At 42.1% G+C, this 20,321-nt stretch overlaps 1 protein-coding gene across 1 annotated transcript in view; it reads right to left on the reverse strand.

The window, feature by feature from the left end:
• Positions 1–281: 281 nt before the first annotated feature.
• LOC129834662 (terminal nucleotidyltransferase 4B-like) overlaps positions 282–20,321 on the reverse strand; it is a 32,826-nt gene continuing 12,786 nt past the window's right edge. The window contains exons 2-12 of the mRNA XM_055899859.1: positions 20,125–20,248; positions 17,837–17,883; positions 10,243–10,363; positions 7,584–7,691; positions 6,058–6,186; positions 5,642–5,852; positions 5,319–5,445; positions 5,061–5,164; positions 4,668–4,822; positions 4,383–4,526; positions 282–4,163 (exon numbers count right to left, since the gene is read on the reverse strand). Coding sequence (XP_055755834.1) covers positions 4,002–4,163; positions 4,383–4,526; positions 4,668–4,822; positions 5,061–5,164; positions 5,319–5,445; positions 5,642–5,852; positions 6,058–6,186; positions 7,584–7,691; positions 10,243–10,363; positions 17,837–17,883; positions 20,125–20,248 — 1,432 coding nt within the window. The 3' untranslated portion in view covers positions 282–4,001. The remainder of the gene's footprint in view (positions 4,164–4,382; positions 4,527–4,667; positions 4,823–5,060; positions 5,165–5,318; positions 5,446–5,641; positions 5,853–6,057; positions 6,187–7,583; positions 7,692–10,242; positions 10,364–17,836; positions 17,884–20,124; positions 20,249–20,321) is intronic.

Consider the following 20,321-nt stretch of genomic DNA (forward strand, 5'->3'; position numbering starts at 1 on the left):
CTGCCGTGTTTATACAGGCAGCCCAGTTAATCTCCCCCCACCCCACTAATTGGCCTTTTGACAAATCATATTTTCACATCAATATTTTTTTCAAGGATGATCAGATTAGTGAACAAACTATCAGAATTGTGCTGCCTGTGTAAACGCAGCCCACGTGTCTCCCCAGATTGGTGTTGCTTGCATGATTTTGTCTTTATCTATTCTGTTACCCTTCCTGTTAGGGGTGCAGGAATGAAACACCAGGGAGCAGCAATATACCTTAAAAGGACATTCACCAGGAGTTTGTTATTGTACTGTGGATTTTATTGCATGGATTTGAATAGCTGTATAAACTACAATTTGGATGAGTCGATACAGTTTTGAAGTATTTGCAGTGAGAAGATATGATTACAGATTGTGATGGCACAGATTACTCATTCAGTGTTTCCTGACTTGTGTTCCCTAAGTGTCAAATAAAATTCACAGATTAGCAGATATATACTGCATTTAGGTCCAAACTGTACTTTCCCAGGACAATATTTTTTTACCATCTAAAAATTCCATATGTTGTCTAACATATTTGCTAAAATTCTAATTGTAGCTAAAATTAGACTTCCCTATGTGTATAAATGTAATAACAGCCAGTGGATCATCTCTGTTTCCCAACCCTGGTCCTTTAGTACCCCCAACAGTATTGTAACCCTGGACAAGCACACCTGATTCAACTAATCATCAGGCAGGTGGCCTAGTGGTTAGTGTTGGGCCAGTAACTGAAAGGTTGCTGGATCAAATCCCCGAGGTGACAAGGTAAAAAAAAAAAAAAAAAGAAGGTCGTTCTGCCCCTGAGCAAGGCAGTTAACCCACTGTTCCTGGGGGGCCGAAGATGTGGCTGTCAATTATGGCAGCCCCCCCCCTCTCTGATTGAGGGGTTAAATGCGGAAGACACATTAAAGTTGAATGCATTGTTGTACAACTGACTAGGTATCCCCCTTTCCCATCAAGCCCTCTGAGTTGTTTGTCAAGGGCTACAACAAAACTGTGTAATGTTGGGGACACTCAAGGACCAAGGTTGGGAAACAGTGATTAGCTAGTGCACACAGTGGATTCAGAAATGACTTTTTCAACATTGTTACAGCCTTATTCTAAAATAATCTACACACAATACCACATAATGACAAAGCAAAAAAAGGGTTAGAATTTTTTTTTTTTTTTTAAATAACTTATTTACATAAGTATCCCTTTGCTTTGAGACTCAAAATTGAGCTCAGGTGCATCCTGTTTCCATTGATCATCCTTCATGTTTCCACAACTTGATTGGAGTTCACCTGTTGTAAATTCAATTGATTGGACATGATTGGAGAGGCTGTCTATATAACGTCCCACAATTGACAGAGCATTTCAGAGAACCCCCCCCAAAAAAACACATGAGGTCAAAGGAATTGTCCATAGAGCTCTGAGACAGGATTGTGTCAAGGCACAGATCTGGGGAAGGGTACAATCAATTTTCTTTCAGCATTGAATGGCCCCAAGAACACAGTGGCCTCCATCATTCTTAAATGGAAGAAGTTTGGAACCACCAAGTCTCTTCCTAGAGCTGGCCGCCCAGCCAAACGGAGCAATCGGGGAGAAGTGCCTTGGTCAGGGAGGTGACCAAGAACCCGATGGTCACTCTTGACAGAGCTCTCGAGTTCCTCTGTGGAGACGAGAGAACCTTCCAGAAGGACAATCATCTCTGCAGCACTCCACCAATCAGGTGTTTATGGTAGAGTGGCCAAACGGAAGCCACTCAGTAAAGGGCACATGACAGCCCGCTTGGAGTTTTCCAAAAAGGCATCTCAAGGACTAGATAAACAAGATTCTCTGGTCTGATGAAACCAATATTGAACTCTTCGGCCTGAATGCCAAGTGTCACGTCTGGAAGAAACCTGGCACCCTCCCTACGGTGAAGCATGGTGGTGGCAGCAGGGACTGGGAGACTAGTCAGGATCTAGGGAAAAATTAACAGAGCAAAGAACAGAGAGATCCTGATGGACCTGCTCCAGAGTGCTCAGGACCTCAAACTGGGGTGAAGGTTCACTTTCCAACAGGAAAAAGACCCTAAGCACACAGCCAAGACAACATAGGAGTGGCTTTGGGACAAGTCTCTGAATGTCTTTGAGTGGTCCAGCCAGAGCCCAGACTTGAACCTGATCGAACATCTCTGCAGACCTGAAAATAGCTGTGCAGCAACGCTCCCCATCCAACCTGACAGAGCTTGAGGAGCTGCAGAGAAGAATGGGAGAAACTACCCAAATACAGGTGTGCTATGTTTGTAGCGTCATACCCAAGAAGACTCAAGGCTGTAAATCGCTGCCAAAAGTGCTTCAACAAAGGGTCTAAATACTTATGTAAATGTTATTTCAGTTTTTGCTTTGTCATTATGGGGTATTGTGTGTAGATTGAGGGGGGAGAAACAATTTAATACATTTTAGAATAAGGCTGTAATGTAACGATGTGGATTAAGGGGTCTGAATACTTGACTGTAAGACGCTGAAAATGTATAAATGCAGTATGCAGGTGCCAGTTGTGAAAAAGGAGTTGAGTAATGCCACCATCTACAGGTCAGTTGTGGAACTGCAATCAGGTTGCCATACCGGACATTTCAGCAAGGGGTTGTTGACCCCTTTACCAAAGATGTGTTTGTTTGCATTATATTCTGAACAAAAACTCAGCTCCCTTTTGAAGTAGACCAGCCACATATTGTCACTTGTGACTCATAAAATGGTTTCCGAACTAACTTGGTCACTCATCACTGAAAGGGGAAAAAAGGGGAAACAGCAACATTCGTACTATACCTGACCAATTATACTTCCAATATCCCCACTAGTCCCATCCAAATATAAGACAAGAGTATGGACTCTAGTGTTAATACATATAACGTGTATAGTAACTATATATTCATAACAAATACATTTTCATAAAATGGGTAAATTACCAAAGGGAAAAGATTACCTCCCACACCTATGGATCTTTGAAATATATTGTATACTTTTTCTAAAATCATTATGTCCTCTAACTGTAATTCTATGAGTCTGGGAAAACCTCTAAAAACATTGCTGTTGTAATATAGAGCTGTGTGTATGAATGAGTGATTTGTCCCCAGCCAGCCAGTAATCTATAGGGCTGTGTGTGTGCACGTTACCTGACTAAGGCCAACTGCTAACACTGTTAGTTCATCCCAAATGGCACCCTATTCCCTATTTAGTGAAAGTAGTGTACTATATAGGGAAGGGGGTATAATTTGGAAAGAAGCCTGTCAAACACATTGAGAGAGAGCAGCCAAGTAGAAATAGAATGCTGATGATTTATGTTTGTAATGAAACCCAAACCTGCCACTACTCAGATTAGCAGGCAAATGTGCACATCTACATTTGCCTTGAATCAGTATTATCCTGTAAAAAGTCAATTTATTTGTGATAATTTTTTCCACATGTTTCTTTTTGTACAAATCTTTGTATAATCTGCTTATAGAACCAAAAAATACCCGCCCATCAACATGAAGTTATCGTCTCCACTTACAGATTGCATTTTGGGGTTTAGTCTGTCGATCTGTGTACATTTTCTCTCTCTTCAATATAACATTTTATACATTTGTTATTTTATTCCTTAAAAAAAAAACTTCTTGCTGAAGTATGTTCGCCAGCCAAGTTCCAGGTATTGCTCATAAAAATCCACATTACTTTCCAGACACTTATTCCTCAAACACCAGATGGTGCTATGGTAAAAGGGAAGATTTGTAGGTACTGGATGTGGTGTGTAGCTCCACTGTAGAACATGTTTATGTCAAGGAAGAAAATTAGCATTTCTTTCAAGAACTAAGCCCCAGCATTTCCCATTTCTTTTTTGGGGATATTTTTCAGCTATAAAAAGATGCGTGTCGCTTGAGAGAAGGAAGATCCTTAATACTACTCCTCAGTCAGTATGTGGTCTGGCAGCAGAAGTGGGACAGTCAAGCTGTCAGTCTGTTGCAGACCAAGACGGCCCTATCTGCAGAGGTCCTGGGCCTCGGAGTGCTGCTGAGGTTTCCTCTTCTTGCTGTTGCCTTGGTAGTGTGGCTTGCTGCTCGGGTGACTCTTGATGTTGGATGAGGACGAGTTCTGCTGGACGTGGTGGGTGTTTTTACTAGACGAGCGGAACAACCTGGCCTGGGAAACAAGACAGACACACCTAGTTAGATCAGTAAACAGATGAATAGAAGTAAACAGATCACTAGTAGGCCTATATGTGCCATTGAAATGTAAAATCTGAAAGATTATCTATGTACCGACAGTGTTGTAACGCTCAGGTCATAAAAGTTCAAGGCATTTGTAGGTACAGTAACAGTTTTTCAGTGGTTGACTTTGGCTTCGTCAAGCTGACCCTACCTTGGCCCCCTTGTTGTCAGTAGGAGTGCTGGTGGTGTGGCTCTGTGTTCTGTGATTGGTCACGCCACCTGAGGATTCTCTGTGGGCGCTGGAGCCCCGCCCAGGCAGCTGCTTCACTGTCTTACAGGGCGTCCCGTCAGAATCCTGGGGACAACCAATCACAACTCAGTAAATCAGGTCAGCAACCAATGGGTGCATTGCAATAAATGTAGTGTTAAGAGTTGATTTCCTCAGGTATTGTGGTTTTAGTGTGCACACATGGTGTGTTTGAGTAACAAAACTCACAACGTCGCTGGAACTGGATACCGTGGAGGATGAGGATGACGCTAATGAGGAGGAGTTGGAGGAGGTCTTGCTGCGAGATGCAGTCACCTCCTCCGTCAGGTTGTTGTTGCACTCGTCCAGCCGCTGAGGCTTCACTAACAGTGTGACATCATTTCCTACAACAACAGCACATGGACAAACAGTGGTAAGACAGTGTGTGTTTTAGATCGACTAAATAGCAGTCGGACTTCACTGATCTACAAATCACCTTGGATCCCAAACTACTTATAACGTAATTTAGATGACCAATTTTGCACCTTGTCTTACTGAAACTGATCCCCTCAAACACACTGACTATCACCTCGTTAGATCTGAGACCGTGTCTAGACTCACAGTAGTACTGTGAAAACATACCATTCAGGGTAGGTTCATTCTGAGACTGTGGTCCCCAGAGCTTGGTGATCCAGTCCCTGTATTCAGCCACTTCCTGGGTCACCCGAATTATTCTGCCGAGTATACTGGAGGAAAGAAAATAGGACATATTACATTAGAAGAACTTGTTTGCAGTGGTTCAAATATCAATAGAGTATTTAGTAAAAAACTTAAGATAGCAGCCAAAGAATGTGAGAGCTGTTGTTGGTTAAAGCAAGCCCTAGCTCACCATCTCCTTACCTCTCAGACTCGTTGTTGGGGTAGTACTTGGCGATGGGCGATACGGCGTGGTTGAGCACTACGTAGGCATAGTCAAAGGCCTGCTTCACCTGCAACACACCGTATGAGCTGCGGCCAACGTCGTTATCTGCAGGAGGCAAGAGGCATGCTTAGATCATCTCTATTTGCTATGGGCACCTGGGACATCTAGCTGTCTTATTCATGGCCGTTAAAGTGTGATAGATTCTTAGGTTCAGTGTTATCAGTAGTTGACTGATGTCACAGTGCTAAAGTGGGGTATCACCAGTGCAAGTGCACCCATGCTGAATGGAAGGCCTTGTTACCTGGGGCTAGGGGGTCCTCAATGAAGAGCATGGAGGGCCTGTAGAGGTCAGTGCTCTTCTGAACCTCGTCTTTGGCCACGTAGCTGCCGCCATCTTTGATCCGGATGCCCGTCTTCAGGTAGTTGAAGTGGCGCCCATAGAGCTCAAAGAACTCTATAAGGAGAACGCCCACGTTGGCATTGGGGCTGCACGCATCTTCTCTGTAGTGAAGCTGAAATACAAGGGCAGAGGACAAGAGGTCAAATGCATAGAGGAACAAGCCAAATCATTTTAGTTTACTGAATGAGAAAGACTTCAAATGTGTCAAAAGTCTATTATAGACAGTAAATTAGTCAAATGTTAGATGCGATCTATCCTGCACTGTGTGTGTGGGCTTCTTGAGAGAATTGCAGAAGATAAGAGCAGAAGTCTCTCACCTGCAGGAAGCTGACAGCCATAAGGAAGAGGCTGTAGGAGCCGATCCCTCCAGTGAAAACCTCATTCAGATCCCTCTGGAGCAGAAACTGCTTCAGCACCAGAACCAACTTTGGAAGCACTGGGTATTTCTTATGGATAAAAAAAAACATGTGGTTAAACATGTGATTATGGTTATAGTGCCCTCTAGAGGGGAATGTCTCAGACATTGGATATAGCTGGATTGAGGGACTGAGGAGACGTAGTTAAGTGTATTAGCTACCACCACCTCCGTCAGAACCCAAAGAACCTGAAATAAATATTCAACTTTTATTTTACCTTTTTTTAACCAGGTAGGCCAGTTGAGAACAAGTTCTTATTTACAACTGCGACCTGGCCAAGATAAAGCAAAGCAGTGCGACAAAAACAGAGTTTCGCATGGGATAAACAAAGTATAGTCAATAACACAATGGAAAAATCTGTATACAGTGGGTGCAAATTAAGTAAGGAGGTAAGGCAATAACTAGGCCAATAGTGGCGAAGTAATTGCAATTTAGCAATTTACACTGGAGTGATATATGTGTAGATGAGGATGTGCAAATAGAAATACTGGTGTGCAAAAGAGCAGAAAAACAAAAACAAATATGGGGATGAGGTAGGTAGTTGGACGGGCTATTTAAAGATGGGCTGTGTAGAGCTGCAGCGATCGGTAAGCTGCTCTGACAGCTGACGCCCTAAGTTAGAGAGAAGATAAGAGCTCCAACTTCAGTGATTTTTGCAATTCGTTCCAGTCATTGGCAGCAGAGAACTGGAAGGAAAGGCAACTAAAGCAGGAGTTGGCTTTGGGGATGACCAGTGAAATATACCTGCTGGAGCGTGTGCTACGGGTGGGTGTTGCAATGGTGACCAGTGAGCTGAGATAAGGCGGGGCTTTACCTAGCAAAGACTTATAGATGACCTGGAGCCAGTGGGTTTGGCAACGAATATGTAGCGAGGACCAGCCAACGAGAGCATACAGGTCGCAATGGTGGGTAGTATATGGGGCGTTGGTGATAAAAACGGATGGCACTGTGATAGACTGCATCCAATTTTCTGAGTAGAGTGTTGGAGGCTATTTTGTAAATGACATCGCCGAAGTCACGGATCGGTAGGATAGTCAGTTTTACGAGGGTATGTTCGGTAGCATGAGAGAAGCAGGCTTTGTTGCGAAATAGGAAGCCGATTCTAGATTTAACTTTGGATAGGAGATGCTTAATGCGAGTCTGGAAGGAGAGTTTACAGTCTAGCCAGATACCTAGGTATTTATAGTTGTCCACATATTCTAAGTCAGAACCGTCCAGAGTAGTGATGCTTGTGTCGGGCAGCGATTGGTTGAAGAGCATGCATTTCGTTTTACTAGCATTTAAGAGCAGTTGGAGGACACGGAAGGAGTGTTGTACAACAATCTATGCGTGCTAACTGTCAAGCCTGTTTCATCAGCTAGCTCTTTTACCGGACTGCATTAGGTAAAAGCAATGTATCCTGAATAAGAGATGCCTGCTTCACTCACTTTTTTGTAGTCTTTGATGAGAAGGGCAGCTTTGACTCCATTCTTCACGTTGAAGCTGATGTCCACCTTCACCTCTGTGCGGAAGTCTGTCAGCTTGATGATGGGTACCTGGAACAATGGAACATAGTGATGATGGATTTACACACACTGTCACCCAAGGCAATGACACACTGCACGGTTAGTATGCATGCACAACATGAGGATGACTCAACACTATACACGTCAGCTACCACAGCAACTGAAATGACTGCAACACTTAACAAAGAGCTTGTTGGCAATGAATAAGTTAGTCCTAACTATTTCAAAAACTAAAAGCATTGTATTTGGGACAAATCATTCATTAAACCCTAAACCTAAACTAAATATTGTAATAAATAATGTGGTAATTGAGAAAGTTGAAGAAACTAAACTGCTTGGAGTAAGCCTGGATTGTAAACCGTCATGGTCAAAACATATTGACACAACAGTAGCTAGGATGGGGAGAAGTCTGTCCATAATAAAGCGCTTCTCTGCATTCTTAACTTCTTTGGGGTAGGGGGCAGTATTTTTACGTCCGGATGAAAAGCATGCCCAGAGTAAACGGCCTGCTACAAAGCCATAAAAGCTAGAATATGCATATTATTAGTAGATTTGGATAGAAAACACTGAAGTTTCTAAAACGGTTTGAATGATGTCTGTGAGTATAACATAACTCCTATGGCAGGTAAAAACCTGAGAAAAAATCCAACCAGGAAGTGGGAAATCTGAGGTTGGTCGATTTTCAACTCAGCTCCTATTGAAGATAGTGGGATATTGGTAATGTTGCACTTCATAAGGCTTCCACTAGATATCAACAGTCTTTAGAACATTGTCTGATGCTTCTACTGTGAGGTGGGGGCGAATGAGAGGGGAATGAGTCAGAGGTCTGCCAGCAGCCACGAGCTGACCATGCGCGTTCACATGAGTTAGTTCACATGAGTTCCATTTGCTTTTCTGAAGACAAGGAAATTCTCCAGTTGGAACATTATTGAAGAATTATGTTAAAAACATCCTAAAGATTGATTCAATACTTCGTTTGTCATGTTTTTACAGACTGCAAAACAACTTTTTAAACTTTTCGTCAGTACTTTCCGCTGGACTTGCCCGCACATCAAGAGTTTGGAAAGTGTACTGAACGCTAGAACAACAAGGAGGAATTTGGACATAAAGAGATAGACATTATCGAACAAAACAAACATTTATTGTGGAACTGGGATTCCCAGAAGTGCATTCTGATGAAGATCATCAAAGGTAAGTGAATGTTTATAATGTTAGTTCTGACTTATGTTGACTGCACAATATGGGGGATATATTTGTGTCTTGATTGAGCTCTGAGCGCCAACTCAGATTATTGCATGGTTTGCTTTTTCGAAAATCTGACACCGGTTGCATTAAGGAGAAGTGCATCTAAAATTCCATGCATAACAGTTGTATCTTTTAGCAATGTTTATTATGACTATCCCTGTAAATTGATGTGGCTCTCTGCAAAATCAAAGGATGTTTTGGAACTTCTGAACGTACACGCCAATGTAAACTCCGATTTTACCGAACAGAACTTTACCGAACAAAACATACATGTATTGTGTAACATGAAGTCCTATGAGTGTCATCTGATGAAGATCATCAAAGGTTAGTGATGAATTCTATCTCTTTCTCCTTTTTGTGACTCCTCTCTTTGTCTGGAAAAATGGCTGTGTTATTCTGTGAATAGGAACTCACCTAACATAATCGTTTGGTTTGCTTTCGTCGTAAAGCCTTTTTGAAATCGGACACTGTGGCTGGATTTACAAGTGTATCTTTAAAATGGTGTAAAATACATGTATGTTTGAGGAATTGTAATTATGGGATTTCTGTTTTGAATTTGGCGCCCTGCACTTTCACTGGCTGTTGAAGAGGTGGGACGCTACAGTCTCACGTACCCTAGAGAGGTTAACAGCACGATCAACTAGGCAGGTCCTACAGGCCCTAGTTTGGTCACACCTGGACTACTGTTCAGTCGTGTCAGGTACCACAAAGAGGGACTTGGGAAAATTGAAATTGGCTCAGAACAGGGCAGCACGGCTGACCCTTGGATGTACAGAGAGAGCTTACATTAATAATATGCATGTCAATCTCTCCTGGCTCAAAGTGGAGGAGAGATTGACTTCATCACTACTTGTATTTGTGATAAGTATTGACATATTGAATGCAGAGCTGACACCCATGCATACCCCACAAGACATGCCACCAGAGGTCTCTTCACAATCCAAGTCCAGAACAGACTATGGGAGGTGCACAATACTACATAGAGCCATGACTACATGGAACTCTATTCCACATCAAGTAACTTATGCAAGCAGTAAAATTACACTTAAAACCAGATAAAAATATACCGTATGGCTCAGCGGGGACTGTGAAGCAACACAAAGGCACAGACACATGCATACAAAACACACAATAACATATGCACTATACACACACGTACACATGGTTTTTGTGTTGTAGATATGTGGTAGTAGAGTAGGGGCCTGAGGGCACACACTAAATATGTAGTGATATTTGTTGCAAATGTATTGAAATGTTTTTTTAAATGTATAACTGCCTTAATTTTGCTGGACCCCAAAAAGAGTAGCTGCTGCCATAAATACAAATACAAACATACCGTGGCCTTGTCCAGCACTTTGATGGAGTTCTCGTCAGTCACGTTTTTCTTCCGCAGGGCCTCTTCCAGGGTCCAAAGGGGCAGGTTTTCCCAGTTCCCAAACACCACCAGATCGATGTCACTAGGAAGTGGAGTAAGTAGTAGAGGTCAGAGCAACATCACATTCGGATCTGAAGAGAGGACTCTCCAGTTCACTTTCACACACAGCTTATTGTTACAGTGTGTGTGTGTGTGTGTGTGTGTGTGTGTGTGTGTGACGTCGGAGCAGAGAGCAGTCGGGCTCGTCAAGAAACAAGGTTAAAAAAGGCTTTGGATCAGCAGTGCTAAAATTACCACTGCCATAATCCCAAAAAACAAAGGCAAATAATTACACAATGGCCAGCCACATCACTCTTTCTCCATATAACCACTCAAAGGGGTGAATTCTGAACAGAGTTAAACGTGCGTAAATTTAACATTATTCCATTTTATGCACGTCTCTCTATGCGTATGTATTCTGACCTTGAACTTAAAGGACAACTCCACCCAAAAACAATATTTTGGTATTTGTTTCATTAGTCCATTGCTGATATAGTCCCAAAATGTTTAGCATGTCAGAATTCAAGTTTAAGATGTATAACTTTAAAAATATATTTTTTAAATACAGCCGGTATGATGCATTTTGCATTATATGATGCAAAACAAATCATATTGACATTACGCGAATGAATAAGGCAAGTCTGAATACCAAATACTGATTAGTGCGTAGAAAAGGCCTAAGCGCTTACCCACTTGGCACAGACGTCAGTTAAACATCTAGTCAACTAAAGTAAATTAAATGTGAAATCAACAAAATATTCAACGGTCGTTGGATTTTGGTTAAAAAATAAATTCCTATGGGCCTCCCGAGTGGCACAGTGGTCTAAGGCTCTGCATCGCAGTGCTAGCTGTGCCACTTGAGATCCTGGTTCGAATCCAGGCTCTGTTGCAGCCGGCTGCAACCGGGAGACCCATGGGGTGGCGCACAATTGGCCCAGCATCGTCCGGGTTAGGGGAGGGTTTGGCCAGCAGGGATGTCCTTGTACCTTCACAACTCCTGTTGCGGGCCAGGCGGATGCATGCTGACATGGTCGCCAGGTGTACGGTGTTTCCTCCAACACATTGGTGTGGTCGGCTTCCGGGAGAAGCGAGACAGTAGTGGAAAAGGTGGAAACTTTTAAGTTCCTCAGCGTACAACATCACGGACAAACTGAAATGGTCCACCCACACAGACAGCATGGTGAAGGCGGCGCAACAACTTCTGGAGGCTGAAGAAATTTGCCATGTGCATCTGTAAAAGTTTGAGTGTTTTAGGTGACAAACGAGAGCATCCTGTGGGGCTGTATCACCGCCTGGTACGGCAACTGCACTGCCCTCAACCGTGAGGGTAGTGCAGTCTGCACAACGCATCACCGGGGGCAAACTACCTGCACTCCAGGACAACTACAACACCCGATGTCACAGGAAGGCCAAAAAGATCATCACGGACAACAACCCGCTATCATCCAGAAGGCGAGGTCAGTACAGGTTAGAGGTCGACCGATTATGATTTTCCGATACCGATTATTGGAGGACCAAAAAAAAGATGATGCCGATTTTTATATATATATGTTTGTAATAATGACAATTACAACAATACTGAATGAACAATGAACTCTACTTTAACTTAATATAATACAACAATAAAATCTATTTAGTCTCAAATAAATAATGAAACATGTTCAAATTGTTTTAAATAATGCAAAAACAAAGTGTTGGAGAATAAAGTAAAAGTGCAATATGTTCCATGTAAAAAAGCTAACGTTTAAGTTCCTTGCTCAGAACATGAGCACGGTGGTTCTTTTTAACATGAGTCTTAAATATTCCCAGGTAAGACGTTTTAGGTTGTAGTTATTATAGGACTATTTCTCTCCATACCATTTGTATTTCATATACATTGGATGTTCTAATAGGTACTTTAGTATTGCCAGCCTAATCTCGGGAGTTGATAGGCTTGAAGTCATAAACAGCGCAATGCTTGAAGCACAGCGAAGAGCTGCTGGCAAACGCACGAAAGTGCTGTTTGAATGAATGTTTACGAGCCTGCTGGTGCCTACCATCGCTCAGTCAGACTTCTCTATCAAATCATAGACTAAATTATAACATAATAACACACAGAAATACACGCCTTAGGTCATTAATATGGTCCAATCCGTAAACTATCATTTCGAAAACAAAACGTTTTTTCTTTCAGTGAAATACGGAACTGTTCCGTATTTTATCTATCGGGTGGCATCCATAAGTCTAAATATTCCTGTTACATTGCACAACCTTCAATGTTATGTCATAATGATGTACAATCAGGTAAATTAGTTCGCAACAAGTCAGGCGGCCCAAACTGTTGCATATACCCTGACTCTGCGTGCAATGAACGCAAGAGAAGTGACACAATTTGCATAGTTAATATTGCCTGCTAACACAAATTTCTTTTAAGTAAATATGCAGGTTTAAAAAGATATTCTGTGTATTGATTTTAAGAAAGGCATTATTGTTTATGGTTAGGTACATTCTTGCAACGATTGTGCTTTTTTTGCAAATGCGCTATTGTTAAATCATCCCCGGCTAGGCGAAGTTGGCTGTCTTTGTTGGAAAGAAATTGTCTTCACACAGTTCGCAGCTACCCAGGCGGCCCAAACTGCTGCATATACCCTGACTCTGTTGCACAGAACGCAAGAGAAGTGACAAAATGTCCCTAGTTAAAAGAAATTCATGTTAGCAGGCAATATTAACTAAATATGCAGGCTTAAAAATATATACTTTTGTATTGATTTTAAGAAAGGAGTTGATGTTTATGGTTAGGTACACATTGGTGCAACAACAGTGCTTTTTTCACGAATGTGCTTGTTAAATCACCCATTTGACGAAGTAGGCTGTGATTCAATGATTAATTAACAGGCACCACATTGATTATATGCAACGTAGGACAAGCTAGATAAACTAGTAATATCATCAACCATGTGTAATTAACTAGTGATTATGTTAAGATTGATTGTTTTTTATAAGATAAGTTTAATGCTAGCTAGCACCTTACCCTGGCTACTTGCTGCACTCGCATAACAGGTAGTCAGCCTGTCACGCAGTCTCCTCGTGGAGTGCAATGTAATCGGCGTCCAAAAATGCCAATTACCGATTGCTATGAAAACTAGAAATCGGCCCTAATTAAATTTGCCATTCCGATTAATCAAAGCTAGGACCGAGAGATTGAGAAACAGCTTCTATCTCAGGGCCATCAGACTGTTTAAACAGCCATCGCCAACATACACTCAAATCTCTTGCCACTTTAATAAATGAAATAAATAAAAAGGCATCACTAGTCACTTTAATAATGTTTACATATCCTACATTACTCATCTTGCCTATGCCGCACAGCCAACGCTCATCCATATATTTATATGTACATATTCTTATTCATCCCTTTACCTGTGTGTATAAGGTAGTTCTGAAATGTTTTGATTACTTGTTAGACATTACTGCATTGTCGGAACTAGAAGCACAAGCATTTCGCTACACTCACATTAACATCTGCTAACCATGTGTCTGTGACCAATAAAATTTTATTTGAGTCAAGAAGCAGTGCGGCATGGTTGGGTTTTGTTTCGGAGGACGCACAGCTCTCGACCTTCGTCTCCCCCGAGTCCGTACGGGAGTAGCAGTGACGGGAAAAGACTAACTACAAATTGGATACCACGAAATTGGGGAGAAAAGTCTTTTTTTAAATAAAGTGAATAAAATTAAAAAATGCCTTAACGCTGATTACTTTTTAAAAATCAAATCAGTTTTCCATGTTGATTCAACGTAATCACATAGAATTTTTTTTGAAATTACATGGAAACGTTGTTTAAACCCATTTTTGCCCAGTGGGTAGTTTTTGTAGTTAAGCCCCATACATTTTGCAAATGTATTCATTTTTAAACTGAAATACCTGTTTTACATAAGTATTCAGACCCTTGGCTATGAGACTTGAAATTGAACTCCGGTGCATCCTGTTTCCATTGATCATCCTTGAGATGTTTCTCCAACTTGATTGGAGTCCACCTGTGGTACATTTAATTGATTGGACATGATTTGGAAAGGCACACACCTGTCTATATAAGGTCCCACAGTTGACAGAGCAGGTCAGAGCAAAAAGCAAGCAATGAGGTCAAAGGAATTGTACGTAGAGCTCCGAGACAGGATTGTTTTGAGGCACAGATCTGGGGAAGGGTACCAAAACATTTCTGCAGCATTGAAAGTCCTCAAGAACAAAGTGGCCTCCATCATTCTTAAATGGAAATTTGGAACCACCAAGTGTCTTCCTAGAGCTGGCCACCTGGGCAAACTGCGCAATCGGAGGAGAAGGGCCTTGGTCAGGGAGGTAACCCGATGGTTACTCTGACAGAGCTTCAAAGTTCCTCTGTGGAGATGGTTGTCCTTCTGGAAGGTTCTCCCATCTCTACAGCACTCCACCAATCAGGTCTTTATGGTAGAGTGGCCAGACGGAAGCAACTCCTCTGTAAAAAGGCACATGAAAGTCCACTTGGAGTGCTAAAAGACACCATGAGAAACAAGATTCTCTGGTCTGATGAAAGCAAGATTGAACTCTTTGGCCTGAATGTCAAGCGTCACGTCTGAAGGAAACATGGCACCAGCCCTACGGTGAAGCATGGTGGTGGCAGGATCATGTTGTGGAGATGTTTTTCAGCGGCAGGGACTGGGAGACTAGTCAGGATCTAGGGAAAGATGAACAGAGCAAAGTACAGAGAGATCCTTGATGAAAACCTGCTCCAGAGCGCTCACTGCCTCAGACAGGTGCGAAGGTTCACCTTCCAACAGGACCCCGACCTTACGTACACAGCCAAGACAACGCAGGAGTGGCTTCAGGACAAGTCTCTGAATGTCCTTGAGTGGCCCAGCCAGAGCCTGGGCTTGAACCCAATTTAACATCTGTCATGACGTTGGCCTAGGGGTAGGTTTATGAGTCATAAATACCCCTTTCCCCCCTTTTTCCCTCTCCCTACTATAACTGATGTGACATAAGAAAACCCCTTGGTTAACATAAAGATTCTGGGAACATCAGAAGTGGGGGGAATGAACTATATTCTGGTAATCCGACCAACTGAACATGTGCGGTGGTACTTAAGGTATATTATGTCAGTTCGGTTGCCCTCACACATTCTCATCAATGATAGAACGACAAACTCTACTGTGGAAAGTCTAAACGTCAGAGGTATCGGATTCACATGGAATTGTTGTTTAATTCAAATGTTTGAATATGAAATTATTTGTGAAGAGATTAAATGTAATTTTAGCTTCCAAATGAGAGATTTGGATTTTCATAAAATTGGGCTTCTGCTCAACTAGGGGCCCGCCCCTGTGAAGAGACATGGGTTATAAACTTTTCAGACACACCCCTCTCCCTCCACTATAAAAGCCATTGACAAAAATATAACTTCCTGTTCCGGGTACATTTAGGATGACGATCCGATGTCAGAATGGTTCAGATAATTACTACAGAACTAAGTCGACATCAGCATGGACTTTGGTTGTAAATGGTATGAACTTTGAACTCGTATTCACTACAGAAGTGATACCTCCTAGCCGTTGAGTTGGCAACAGCTGCTACAAACGCAGGTTAGGAAGGACAGTCAGAGTATCCCGTCTACTACACACAACGTTACTCCAACGCATCCAGTGACCACCAGAGACATTCTTCAGAGGACTCGGGTTGGCGATACGGTCTTCCATCTACCACCAACCCACTGAAGCGCAGCTCAGAGTAAATATTTATTGCATTTTCCTTTTTCAAATGGGCGGTAATTTAGAATGCATAAGATACTGTATTTACGATGGCACAGCTTCGCCTATGTTCCAGTCTCCCGCTCTTTCACTAAAATCCCGCCCCTTTTCTTTGTGTAACAAGCTGTCATATCTATTCTGCCCGCTAGCGGGCACGGCACTTTGTGGACGGCACTTTTTGGACGGCACTTTTTGGACGGCACTTTTTGGACGGCACTTTGTGATCAAGTTATGATTTAATTGTATGTGTGATTCTGTGTGATTAGTTAGGTATTTAGTAAATAAATAATTAAACCCAATTTTGTATTGCTGATTCAACTTGTTAGCCAGGATTCTTGCAGATAACCAAGGATTTACCACTTTCAGATGAGACTGAATAAAATGACGATTACTGTGACTGCTATGGATGTAAAATATTACTAAATCTTTAAGAGTTTATTCGGAAGATAACAGCTCTATAAATATTATTTTGTGGTGTCCCTCTAGTTAATTACATTTACCTGATTAGTTCAATCAAGTAATATTAATTACGGAGAAATTATTTTATAGAATAGCATGTCATAGCAATTAATCTGGCATAGTCAGACACGACACATCTCTGGAGAGACCTGAAAATAGCTGTGCGGCAACGCTTCCCATCCAACCTGACAGAGCTTGCAGAGAAGAATGGGAGAAACTACCCAAATACAGGTGTGCTAAGCTTGTAGCGTCATACCCAAGAAGAGTCAAGGCTGTAATCGCTGTCAAAGGTGCTTTAACAAATTACTGTCTGAATACTTATGTAAATGTCCTAAGTGAAAAAATTATTTTTCCCCCATACATTTGCAAAAATTTGTAAAAGCCTGTTACTGCCTTGACATTATGGGGTAATCAATTTTAGAATACTGCTAACAAAATGTGGAAAAAGTCAAGTGGTCTGAATACTTTCCTGAAGGCGATGTATTTACAATAAAATACTTAATTTTGAGGCTGAGGCTAAAACAATGACAAAAGTTGCATCCATGAGTTTAAAAAATAATAGTCAATTAAAGGTTTGCCAAAGTAAAAACCTGATAAAAAAATGTATTTATATGAATGTATTAACTACAGAAATGTTTTGTTCACTGTGAAATTAATATCTAACTAGTCAGTGACAACTGTGTGGAGTTTGTGACAGCAACTGAGTTTATTACAGTATCATAGAAAATATAATCCTGGCATTTAATATGATCTTCTATGCAGAAGAACATCTTACCTTCTAACGACGCTAATGAGCGTCAGAGAAAAACGGAACAGGTTTTAATAGTTTGTAACTCAAACCATTTGGACTCCATACGTTTTTGTTGAACAGACGAAATCAAATGATCCAACTTTGAAGTCCATAGCTGAAACAAACACTGTTTAGAAGTCCAAAACACACCAGCGATAAGGTGGGACTCATTGGGTTAAGGGTCAGTTTACACTTACTAATGTTGCGCGGGTCAGCTGTTTGTTCACCCGCCCTCTATTGCTAATAACCCATCTACAACCGCCCAAGTACATGTGAAAAAGTGAATCTGAGGCCCGCAACCGGCCCTAACCCGGATTTATTAAGGTGTTGTTTCCTTATTCAACCCGCCACCCCTTCATCCACACAGTATTTCATAACCCTAAACCCGACCGCCCCGCGGTTATACCCGCAGGGTCTGCAGGTTATGAGTCAACCAGCATATCACCAACACACTATAAAAGAGATTACGATAGGAAGGCCATTATGTACTCTTAACTGAATCAAATAGCTTACCTGGTTGGCAGATAGAGGCCCGTGCTGAAACTCCCAAATACTTGAACCTGTAACAAAGGCAAAAGCGTTATTAATTGATTTCACTTATCAATCAGATAAGCCGAGCTATACAGTAGCTTTGAACTGATACAATGGCAGATATTTAGTTCGAAAATAAAGACTTATTTGATTTGACTTCTGTCAAGTCACGTGATATACTGCTCTCCTGTGACAACAGTCTGATACTTGGGGACAGGTGTCAACTAAAGCAATAAAAATATAATCTTCATGCTAAATGGGGAGAGTCTAACGTGCATCAACTTATTTCACCTTTTATGCAAGTCGGTGCAGTCATTATCTGACAACCATGCAATGTTCTTGGGTGCAAAAAATGTGAACAGAATGTAGTTATGATAAATTATAAAATGATGCTTTAAACACTAACAGTTTGGACAAAAAATAAATGAAATAAGCTTTTTATTTAATGCGCCCAGATTCCAGACAAATATCCCGCTTTATCTGAGCTTTGTGGGCATTAACCAATGTCACGTCACATAACAGTATTTCACATTGGTTCTGAGAACTCAAAAATAGCCTTTGCCTAAGCCTTAAACCAGTCGTTATTCCCTTAAACCTCCCTCCTGGGCTGAGGTCCTGCCTGAACCGACCAAGAGGGTTAAAGCCCGGGCTCCAATCTGCTTACTTGAGGTACATTAGGCAGGGCATGTGATTGTGATGTGGGTGGAAATGAGAGGGGTGATGGATTGCCACTGTGTGGACGAGTTCCAATTCCAGTGAGGGGAAACGTACACCCACACAGGTCCCCAAGGTGAACTTAACTCATGGCTCGGCTCTACTGTATAAAGAGCTAGTGGTTGTCACTTACATTATCGAGAGACGGAGTGAAGTTAGAGAGGGAGAGAAAGACATGGTGGCCGCCTCAGGCAAATTGACCTAGACAGATTTCTCAACTATTTGGTGGGTTCACAGTTGTTCAGTTCACCCAGTCACAGACAGGTCTCGCATTGAGTGTGTATAAGAGGTCAGGTGATTGCTGGGAGTCTTAGTCCTGATCTTGTTGTGGACAGGATATTAACTGCTCTCCTGCCTCAGTGGATAGAGTAAGAGGTAGGAACAGTGCCAGGGACAGCAGTGGGCCTTTCTGTCTATCTCAGGGATGGGCAACTATTTAAAAAAAAAATGAGTTCATTTCCTGCAATACTACACTATTTTCCATGGGGCAGAGAAAAATGAGCAGTTTCACAGCGAATTCCCTGTAATTCTACATCTTTTGCCATAGGGTGAATAAATGACATGTTTTTATATGATGTCTGAGTGAGTGTGACTAACAAAATCTATGGGGGCCCCCCGGTTGGTAATTCGACCATGATTACTACAAGATAGCAGGCCACTAGACATTTTAGCTGACATGGGCTAATTGAGTTACTGTCAGTGAGACATAAGAGAACTGCTGATGTACAACCACATTTAGAAATTGCACCTTGTGTTTTCTACTATTCCAACTCAACAGTAAATTGAGACCCAGACTGAGTCCCTAAACTAAAAAAGTGATCTGCGGGGCCTACAAAACAGCAGTTGTCCATCCCTGGTATAGCTTGTAAAGCTGAGAGCAGACACACACAGCCCTATCAGCAGGCTCAAAGTCAGCAGGAATAAGGACACCTGGAGCACTGTAGATTACAGGCCAAAATATAACACAGCAGGGAGATAAGAGCGGCCCGACCAGGCGCTTTCACAAATGGCTGCTGGTCACACGCCCCACCATATACGGCCTGTCTTTCATCATTACAGCTCAGCCTATAGGGAGAGAAAATCACTCTCTCCTACAGAGTCATGACTCCTTTCAGACAGCTATAGAGCCAGCCAGAGAAAGACTAGAAAGATGTAAAGACAGCATTTCTACATAGAGCAGCAAGTTCTCATGCTGTCTCTAGCAACGAGGGGCATTTTTATAATGAGGGAACAGGAGATTGTGAGAATCTCAAGCAGCCTGCTCTGTGGGTGAGACCTGTCTGTGTTGCTAGAAACCACTTCAATTCCAAACCTTTGCTCTGCCTGTCACTTCTAGTAGTTGGTGTTGGCTTTTATGAAAGCATGAACTCTACATGGTTGCAATATTTATTTGAACGATGACCCGTATTAGCCTGGGCCCAGATCTTTTCAACTATGTTAAAGTTTCAACAACCAGAGGAGTTTGCTGTACATCAATAATGGTCAAACAGATCTGGGACCTGGCTAGACCTGTATGGGCTTAGGACTGGAACTGTAGCGATGTGAGTGATTCTTACGTCAGCAGTGGGCCACAGGTCTTTGATGACCCTCTCGATCCTGTCCACCACCTCCATCCTCATCCTCTCCTCCTCCGCCCGAGGAGACATGTGCTTGTAGAAGTCATTGATCTCCTCATGGAGCCTGCAGAACACAGAAAACAGTGTTAGGGAGGGAGCCAGAGACTGAGCGAGAGAAAGAACAAAAGGAGAAAGTA

Source organism: Salvelinus fontinalis, chromosome 35 (genome assembly GCF_029448725.1).
Source record: "Salvelinus fontinalis isolate EN_2023a chromosome 35, ASM2944872v1, whole genome shotgun sequence".
Taxonomy (NCBI): Eukaryota; Metazoa; Chordata; class Actinopteri; order Salmoniformes; family Salmonidae; genus Salvelinus; species Salvelinus fontinalis.